General features: G+C 36.1%; 1 protein-coding gene across 1 annotated transcript; it reads left to right on the top strand.

Moving 5' to 3' along the window:
- The first annotated feature begins 261 nt into the window (after nt 1-261).
- On the top strand, nt 262-6434 carry LOC107875604 (cell division cycle protein 48 homolog). The gene is made up of 9 exons (XM_016722380.2): nt 262-724; nt 838-1003; nt 2684-2912; nt 3347-4113; nt 4193-4414; nt 4589-4660; nt 4763-5044; nt 5248-5607; nt 5898-6434. Exons 1-9 carry the CDS (start codon nt 696-698, stop codon nt 6189-6191), a joined length of 2421 nt encoding a protein of 806 aa, XP_016577866.1. The 5' UTR covers nt 262-695; the 3' UTR covers nt 6192-6434.
- Nucleotides 6435-10430: the final 3996 nt, after the last annotated feature.

Below are 10430 nucleotides of genomic sequence, written 5' to 3'. Positions count from 1 at the left end.
TCTCTTGAGTTATTTTGCCTTTATTATTTTATATTGTCAAACAGGCTCAAAATTATGTATTTTCATGGAACCTAATATTAGCGGCAAATATTAATTTGATCACGAGCTTATTAATTATTAATATATTTCAAGAGAAATATCAAAAGAATAGTATTCCTTTTTAGTAAAATAAAGAGAATACAATATAGTTATGTTTCATTATTCTTTAGCTTCTCACAAATTACTTAAAATTTTCCTTGGGTATGTAACATTAAAGTCTTTTTTTTTTCTCTTTCTAACTTCAAAAACCAAATAAGTATTATCTAAATACAAAAAATTTAAATTTTATGCACTGTTATAAAATATATTTAACGCAATAGCTAATCAAATTTACCCAATAATATAAAATATTTATACACTTACGATGCACAAAACTTGAACTCAATACAAAATACCATCGAAATCCGGAATACCTAACCTACTACTACTAGGGCTACTATACGTCCAAAAGCAGATAAATATAGATAGAACGCCATTGCGTATTTTATTAGTATTTTACAATTACAATTATTTCTCGATTTTTCTTTTATCTCTCATAAATACGTATTTCACCTCTTTCGTATCCCTTTCTTGCACTCATTGTTGCCTTCTCCAGCAAGAAGTGTCTCTTTGCAATTTCTCTCTATTTACCGGCTGCTACCCTAGATCTCCCCAATATGACTAACCAGGCCGAGTCATCTGACTCGTAAGCTCTCTATCTTATTCTCATCTCTTCTCGATCCGTTCATTTAATTAAATCGTTTCTAGAAAGTTCTGAGATTTGTAAATTTTGATTTTACGTTTTTGTTTTGTTTACAGAAAAGGTGCGAAGAAGGATTTCTCTACGGCGATTTTGGAGAGGAAGAAGTCACCTAATCGGCTTGTTGTTGATGAGGCGGTCAACGATGATAACTCCGTTGTTGCACTACATCCGGCTACCATGGAAAAGCTCCAGCTTTTCCGTGGAGATACAATTCTCATCAAGGTTTTATTTTTATAATAATTTTTGTTTTTTGGGCTAAATCTCGAGTTTTTAGGGTTTTGATGTGGGTGATTTGTTTGACCTAAGGTTTATATTGAAGGTTACTTTGCTCGTATTTGATTTTTTTGGTTGCTTAGGTTTAATTTTTGAGTTGTTGTTGCTATTTGTTGGTGAATCTGGTGGATTGAGTAGTTTTTACCTTTGTTTGAAGAATTTGAGAGAGATGATATGAGTGTTTCGATGAGTTGAGGTGGTGATGTTGTGGCAGTGTGGTGCTTGTTCTGTTTGTTTGAAGATAAAGATTGCGAATGGCAACTTTGTTGGCTATAGCTGTGACCTACTTGTTTAAACTGAAATTCTTTTGGAACATAGGGTTCTGCTTCGAGGGGAGATCAATTACTGAGATATCCGTCAGCAAAGAGTGTGTAGTGTGGTTTAGTCCAAAAAAATAATCTGCTCATGTGGCTTCCCACACCTTTGAAGTTGGTGGGGATTTAAGTAAGAAGAAAATACGATGGAAACTAAGGATCCATGTAGCTATACCAATTAGTTGAGATTGAGTTTTAGTGGTTACTGGTACGCTTACATTAGATCTGGTGTTTGCCAGAGTTTCTTAACCGACTCTTAACTAATTTGGGACTGAAGTATAGTTGATTGATTGTTGAGTTACGTATTGCTTCTCGCTTTGCGTGCTAGTGGATTTTGTGATGTTGTTCATAGATGGCCCTCTTCCTATTGGAGTCTCCATTGATTTGTTTCGAACTTATGTACATTCAGAATTTATATTAGGTTAAGAGTGGGAATGCTGTTCCACACATTGGCTCAATTCTACCTTCCACATTCAATTCTTCCTTCAATACAAGGCTCAGCCCTTACTGCGCAACTAAACTCTTGCCGTATTGCGTTATCGAATTGGTCTCATAGTGGATTTCTATTTTCTTTTAATATTTCACATTGTTTATTAGTTTTTTAGCTCTCCTCAAGTGCGACAAGCTAGCTTACTAGTTATTGGTGGGGATTAGCTGGATGTCTGTGGGTCCATAAGTGACTTGATATTGCATAATCTGGATATTGCTTAATCGGGGATATATAGATTTCCTGAATCCTAGTAATGGATGTACTCATTTCATAAAAAAGAGTCTTTCAGAATCATACTAGACATATACTATTTTGGGTATATTGTCGCATTTGAAGAGAATGAAACCAAGTTCGAAGTGATGAAATATGATGTAGTTATGTTCTCGATGAGAAAGAGTTGATTATTTGGAGGATTTGAACTAGTATCGGGCATTCTTGTGTGTTGAATGCTTAAATTGGTTATTTTAAATGAAATTTGATTATTACTGTGCATTCATATATGTACATATATGTATGTGCGTGTGCACTTTTAGTTTCTCATAAAATTGCATGCTTCACTTCAAAGAAGCATGTGATTTACTTCTTACTTTCAATTCAAGCCCCAGTGCCTCGCGGATCTTGTTGATTTTTTTTCTTTGAACTTTTTGCTTTTTGAAAAAAAATGGTTGTAATTTTCTCATGGTGCTTGTGGTTTAATTTAACAACTAGTTGAAATGAGGTTACCTCTTTCTTCATCAAAAAAAGAGGTTACCTCTCTGAATCTGTCTCATGCCTCTGCTTGTCTATCCAATCAACTCAATAGTTTTGTGCTGCATCTTTATCCAGGGAAAGAAAAGGAAGGATACAGTTGTGATCGCCCTTGCTGACGATACATGCGATGAGCCGAAGATTAGGATGAACAAGGTTGTCCGTTCAAATTTGAGGGTCCGTCTTGGAGATGTTGTGTCTGTGCACCAATGTCCAGATGTCAAGTATGGGAAGCGTGTCCACATACTTCCTATAGATGATACAATAGAAGGTCTCACCGGTGATCTGTTTGATGCATTCTTGAAACGTAAGTGCTTAGCTTGACTGCCACATGCAATTACTTCCAATTGAATAGCTCAAGCATGGTGTATAGTTTCTCCATTTTTGGAGGTTTTATTCTTAGTACTGCTGTGGAGTTGCAGTTGCCTACCGTCGCTATTGTGCAGCTCTTTTGAAATTCTGCAGTATTTATTAAAATTATCCCAAATTCATGGTCTTTCTTCAGTTGCCTGCCCTCACTATTGCAGTACTGTGCATCTCTTTTGTAATTCTCTACTATTTATTAAGTTATCCCCAATTCATGGTCTTTCCTCCATTTTGTACATTCTACTCTTTGATTTTGTCTATTGGCAGTGAAAAATTGAGGATGAAGGTTGTCTTCTTTGTTAGCAAATTTGTATCCACCTTATTTGTAAGCTCTGATGGTGTAGTCCTCAATTTTAATCATCTTTCTTTTTACAGCTTACTTTTTGGAAGCATATCGTCCTTTGAGGAAAGGGGACAATTTCCTTGTTAGAGGAGGGATGAGAAGTGTGGAATTCAAAGTCATTGAGACTGACCCAGGGGAGTATTGCGTTGTTGCTCCAGACACTGAAATTTTTTGTGAGGGGGAGCCTGTTAAGAGGGAGGATGAGGAGAGACTGGACGAAGTTGGCTATGATGATGTTGGTGGTGTGAGAAAACAGATGGCTCAGATTCGTGAACTGGTGGAGTTACCATTGAGGCATCCTCAACTTTTCAAATCCATCGGTGTGAAACCACCAAAGGGGATTTTACTTTATGGACCTCCTGGTTCAGGGAAGACGCTGATAGCCAGAGCGGTGGCAAACGAAACTGGTGCATTTTTCTTTTGCATTAATGGACCAGAAATTATGTCCAAATTGGCTGGAGAGAGTGAAAGCAATCTCAGGAAGGCGTTTGAAGAGGCTGAGAAAAATGCTCCATCTATTATATTTATTGATGAGATTGATTCAATTGCTCCCAAGCGAGAGAAGACACATGGTGAAGTTGAGAGAAGGATTGTTTCACAGCTCCTGACTCTGATGGACGGACTGAAATCTCGTGCTCATGTCATAGTTATGGGAGCTACCAATCGTCCTAACAGCATTGATCCTGCTCTCAGAAGGTTTGGTAGGTTTGATAGGGAAATTGACATTGGTGTTCCTGATGAAGTTGGACGTCTTGAAGTTCTTCGTATTCATACCAAGAATATGAAGCTTGCAGAAGAAGTATGCCTACTTATTGATTTTTTTCTTCTTTTGGGATCAACTTGTGACTGTAGCATAATGGCAAGATTTGATTCTGCAGGTTGATCTGGAAAGAATATCAAAAGATACGCATGGTTATGTTGGTGCGGATCTTGCTGCTCTTTGCACTGAAGCTGCACTTCAGTGCATTAGAGAGAAAATGGATGTCATTGATCTGGAAGATGATTCCATTGATGCTGAAATATTGAATTCGATGGCTGTCACAAATGAGCACTTCCAAACTGCTCTAGGAACAAGCAATCCATCTGCATTGCGTGAAACAGTAAGTAGCCTATTACGACTACAGTTATGTAATGTACCTTGCTACCAGATCACGTGCAATGTTCATTGTTGCTTAAGAGTCTTCTGTCATTTGTCTGTATGGGGTTTATGGATGGAATAGATGGGTTTGGTTGTTTGGGTTAACATATTGGGTTCTTTTGAAAACTATATGCAGGTTGTTGAAGTGCCTAATGTCTCGTGGGAAGACATTGGAGGCCTTGAAAATGTCAAAAGAGAGCTTCAAGAGGTAATTGAATTCAATATATTCGTCTTTTGTGCTTCCTATATGCCACTAAGTTCTGTCTTAGGAGGAGGGTTCATCATTGTTCTTGTTTCTCATATTATGTAGACTGTTCAATACCCTGTGGAGCATCCAGAGAAGTTCGAGAAATTTGGCATGTCACCTTCAAAGGGTGTTCTCTTCTATGGTCCTCCAGGATGTGGGAAAACTCTTCTTGCCAAGGCAATTGCAAATGAGTGTCAGGCCAATTTCATTAGTGTTAAAGGACCTGAGCTGCTCACCATGTGGTTTGGAGAGAGTGAAGCCAATGTTCGTGAAATCTTTGACAAGGCTAGACAATCTGCACCCTGTGTCCTCTTCTTTGATGAGCTCGACTCTATTGCTACTCAGGTAAGATAGTCTCAAGTTTACCAAATTGTTGGTAATAAGCAAACATGGAAACTTTTTAATGGATTTTCCCGGACTTTGAGGCAGCACATATCCATCTCAATCTGCCAATCAAGTAGATATAAGTATATTCTGTAAAAAGGGCAAAAAGAAATAGTTATCCTTGTATCACTGCTTACAAAGAATGGTGCTTGATTTTATTGCAGAGGGGAAGCAGTGTTGGAGATGCTGGTGGAGCAGCTGATCGGGTTCTGAACCAACTTCTGACTGAAATGGATGGCATGAATGCGAAGAAAACTGTATTTATTATTGGGGCCACAAACAGGCCTGATATAATTGACCCCGCACTTCTGCGACCTGGTCGACTTGACCAGTTAATCTATATCCCACTGCCAGATGAAGACTCTCGCCATCAGATCTTCAAGGCATGTCTTAGAAAGTCTCCCCTATCAAAAGATATTGATTTAAGAGCTCTTGCCAGACATACTCAGGGATTTAGTGGAGCTGATATCACTGAGATTTGTCAACGGGCCTGCAAATATGCCATAAGGGAGAACATTGAAAAAGTATGCTCTTCATCTGATCTTAATCTTTTTATTTTTGGTTTTGTTCTTTTAAGTCTGAGGTCACATCATCTGTTTTTAATCGTACAGCTTTTATCTGTGTGTTGTTTACTGCTGTACATCTACTGATATTGTGAGGAGAATCTATGGTTTAAACTAGTGCGGTCCTTACAAAAAAAGGATTTTGAACTAGTGGGTGGAGAGTATCGCTCCACCTTGTTACACAGGGAGTCTGGGACTTAGCATAGTTGATGTCCTTTCCTAATCTTTGTCAAATGGCGTTCTTATTACAGGATATAGAAAAGGAAAAGAGACGAGCAGAGAATCCCGATTCTATGGATGAGGATGCTGATGATGAGATAGCAGAGATTAAGCCTGCTCATTTTGAGGAGTCCATGAAGTATGCACGTAGAAGTGTTAGTGATGCCGATATACGTAAATACCAGGCATTTGCTCAGACCTTGCAGCAATCTCGTGGTTTTGGAACTGAATTTCGGTTTTCTGAGACCAGTGGTGGGGCTGCTGCTACAACTGACCCCTTCGCTACTTCTAATACTGGAGCTGATGATGATGACTTGTATAGCTAAAGTTGTGGTCTGTCCAGTTATTTTGCTGCGGCATCTTTCTTTTCCGTTGTTGCAATAGAGTTGCCTAAACAATTTACTTCTACGAAAATGTCTGGAAGAATTCTTTGTTTCTTGAAACTGTCGGGCTCTTGTTCAACTTCTGGTTTATTTTGCCCGCTCTTTAATGTCGTTATCTTGAGATGTTCTGTGACATTTTTAAAGAACCTCTTTGCTAATATTGTGGACCTTGGATATTCTCTCTAATCATTTCCCCTTGTGATGTATAGCATTCCTGTTACCTAAGATGCCTTCGTATACTAGGTGCTATTCTCTTAAAATTACTCCCTTTAACGTGACTGAGCATCTAATTCAACAGTACCTCGGTATTAAGCCATGAGGGTAACTCCATAAATTGGAAATCTAGCGAGAGGGTTTATTGAAATAACTTTGGGGTGTGTTTCAGAACAAAATAGACAGTATGTAATTTCATGTTTTACGTTTAGCATGGAACAATATATTATAAGAAATCATATTTTGTGTCGTTTAAGTTATTACTTTTGTATTATGTTTGAACTCCAAATGTAATCTTGATGAGAAATAACTACTACTAACGAGACCTTCCAAAAAGCCGAAGTTTCCTCTACGACAGATTGTTGTTCCTCCTATTCAAGTGGTGTTCGTCTTGAAGCTTACGTAACTAATATGAACCCTGTGTAGTATTTCATTTCATATATTCAACTCCACATATAAGCTTACCATAACTTGTGTAGTACAAGTAATTTTCAAAACGAAATTAAATACGCAGTAGTGATTCAATAAATACAAGTAACTGCATGATGCTCACCAGTCCCTCCTCATCAGAAAAAGATGAAGCTCACAAATTACTAATAAATTCTGAAATAAAGTGCAGATATAATGAAAATTGCATTCTCTTGAATAAGTACTAGCAAAATATGTCGTAATATAAAATGAGCTTACATACAAAGTCTAGATTGAACTCCACCATAGTCAAACTAATAACACAAACGCCAGAAGCAAAACATGATCTGAAGACTAGATATAAAGAATAGTACCCCGCTTATTCGTATTAATTATTAGTTCATCAGTTATTCGATCACAGCAACATTAAGGTTGTTTTAAATGCTTGTCTTGAGAACATCCAATTCCAAGTTCACCAAATATGTGATTGTTCACATATCTACTTGGTCCAGATGCATGCCTGAACCCTTTTGGTAAGCAATTCTTAATTTCCTTCCCATGAAAAACGGGGTGTTTATTGTGACTGATCAACTCGGGCTTCATTATCACGTATTCTTCAGATAATTGACGGACTCCCATAGTTTCATTAATTAGCAAAACAAGGCACATAACATATAGCACAAAGAAAATATGTGTAGTATTATTGGAAGTAGCAGTAATATTCATTTTATGATGTGTGGAGTTTGTGAAAAACTCTGTGGGGGGAAATTATAGGCTGTGGAAAAGGGATGTTTTATGACGTGTGGTTTATAGGAAGAGAAAGAAAGGGGAACTATAAATAGGCTCGTGAGGAGTAGAGGCGGCAGATATAAGATTTGTACACAGCTCATTGCAAGCAGAGTAGAGGCAGTAGTACAAAGCATGCATTGAAAAAAAAGTTTTTAAGCTTTGTACTCTGACAGCACATAACTCTTCTAGGAAATTTAATATTATAACATATAACAACATACATACTAGTGTACTCTCATAAGTGGTGTCTGAAAAAGTTGAAAGGACCTTATTCCTATCTCGTGGACGGGGGGTTTTATCCAAACCCCCTTCGATGGAAAATTATAGATTCCTACATGGTTAAAAATATTTTTTATGTATGTATAATAGATTTTGGACCCCTTCGACTAGTTCGTATATTTACATCTGAACTCTCTCAATGAAAATCCTGCCTCCACCACTACTCATAGAGATAGAGAAGCTGTTCCCGATAGAGCCTTAGCTTAAATAAACATGCCAAATAGTTTGAGAAAATGGATACAAGTATGGGAGCAATAACAACAACAAAATAGTGCGAAAAGGAGAGTATTATACAACAAAAAAAGAGAGAACATTAACGACAATGAACAAATGCAATAATTGGAGTACAAAAACACTAGTGATAACCGAAATAGAATAATATTACAACATAATTTGCTATAATCCACTAAATTACTGTACTGATAGTGTAAAAATTCTTGTAAAATATAAGGGAAAGTTTACATTGTTAGTGTATTTAAATATGTTGTGGCAGACAATTAACCTAATTATTACGCTATATTAATCCCAATTTTTATTGATGATTAATTAAGTCAAATCAAATATGAGTTAAGAAGGAAATGAGATAGCCCGTGAGTGTTGGTCATCAATTGCTTTAAAATCAACCATCTCTCTAGTCTCTTCCTTAATTCCTCCCATTAATTCATTTTTACTTTCACTATATATGAATCTTTAGTATGTCTTCGTTGTTGGTTCACTTGGTTCTGTTCATCATTTAATATTCATTTATTATAGGTCGTATTAGTAAAGATCTATTAATAATTCCGAAATTTCTCTCCAACTATTGGTGATCTCATTTTCGTACCAACTCAAGACATACGTAAACGAGTTAGAGAATGAATGTAAGTCAGTTTTCATGTTTGTCAAAAAAAAAAAAAAAATTATCTCAAAAGAGTTGACATCCTTTTTCTTAATTAACTCAAATAGATAATGACAATATAGTCGAATTGTGAAATTGATATAGACACCATTATCCAAATCTATAAATCCGTGATACTAAGCTAATAAAAACTTAGTCAGCAACGCAAAAAAATTTGACACATACCGGCTTCCTAGATTGCCATATCTAATGATCTGTCACATTCATGTGTTTTCCATTATTATTACAACTACAAATCTACAATCAATCTCCAATATTGACTATGCCAGATGGCACCCATCCATCTTATGGAGGAATTTCTATTATAATTTTTATTATTTTTTGTTTGTTTTTTAATCATGTTATTCGGACCAATTTGGTTGCTGAATATTTCACAGATATTAGCTTTCACCAATTTTATGGAAACGGCGGAGACATATGGCCGCAGCTACCTTAATTGATGCATCTGATGTTGGATAGAATATAGATATATATGTTCTATACAATTTATTGTTCTACTAGTTTGGCTAGCTAACTAATTAATTCAAACCTTAATTCATGTCTACTGTGTGTCTTTTATTTTTTTTAAGGGAAAAAATTCTTGCAAAAGAATAGCAGCATTTTTATCCATCATGTCAAGTGGTTAGAATTCAATGAGAAGTGTATTCAGTTCCATAACAGATTAATGCAAAAGAAATGTGGTAGATGGGCTTCAAATGTTTGGTAAATATTAAAGGACAGATCAAGTGATTGGATTCTATTCAAAATAAAATGCAATTGTAATTTGAGTTTTAATGAATTGGATATACTGAAATTACTGCACCAAGTAACCGTAATATCATCCAAAATTAAAATTTGATGTATTCAGCTGCTAAAGTTTTTAGCATTGAACGTTTTGTACTTTCAAAATTATGGATTTATAATATAAAATTTGTTAATTCCTTTCGGAGCTCTCTACAGACCACATATATCTATGTCCCGAGTTGATGTGTCCAAAATACCGGATTCATTTGAATGAATACTCTAGAACAAGATGATGAAGTGGTTCTTTTCTGGGCTTAGCGTGTTTGGGAGCTGAATTAGTACAAGTTTGGGTTGCAGACCCAGCCCATTTAAATTTAAGAAAAATGTTAGCAGTACGATTTTATAGGTAATTACAGGTGAAAAAGAGTAGAAAATTATTGATATGCATTAATGAATTTAACTCAGTTATGGTCTGAAGTTTTATCAGGATATATACCTACACGATTTACTACCTACGCAGGGAGGAACCAATAGTAATTATTAAGAACAACGTTCATAAGATTGTGCTGTCATTTGGTAAATTTCTTTTGATTGGTGAAACAGTGACATTGTAGTGTTAAGTTCTCAACAATGGACTAACAAGCGGGGCTGCTCCAATATGAACGAATTGAAAATGGATAAAATATGTGATAAGTTCATATTTGATATGAATAGAGGACGATTAATTAATGGATAATATGAACATGCTTCTTATTATGTAAAAAACATAAGCTATTCCAAGATTACAAATTTCTCTCTTTTTGTAAGTGTACTTTTTTGAGGTTTACCCTTACATACTTCAAAGTGAAGTGCGCTAGGTGGCTATCCATGAA

Source organism: Capsicum annuum, chromosome 6, assembly GCF_002878395.1.
Source record: "Capsicum annuum cultivar UCD-10X-F1 chromosome 6, UCD10Xv1.1, whole genome shotgun sequence".
Lineage (NCBI taxonomy): Eukaryota > Viridiplantae > Streptophyta > Magnoliopsida > Solanales > Solanaceae > Capsicum > Capsicum annuum.
This window is presented reverse-complemented; position numbering and strand designations above follow the sequence as displayed.

What these genes read in the sequence shown, in the direction of transcription:
- LOC107875604 (XM_016722380.2), top strand. Translation starts at nt 696, where the DNA reads ATGACTAACCAGGCCGAGTCATCTGACTC. An exon ending in CAGGCCGAGTCATCTGACTC is followed by an intron (nt 725 to 837) that starts GTAAGCTCTCTA and finishes TTTTGTTTACAG; the next exon opens with AAAAGGTGCGAAGAAGGATT. An exon ending in GAGATACAATTCTCATCAAG is followed by an intron (nt 1,004 to 2,683) that starts GTTTTATTTTTA and finishes ATCTTTATCCAG; the next exon opens with GGAAAGAAAAGGAAGGATAC.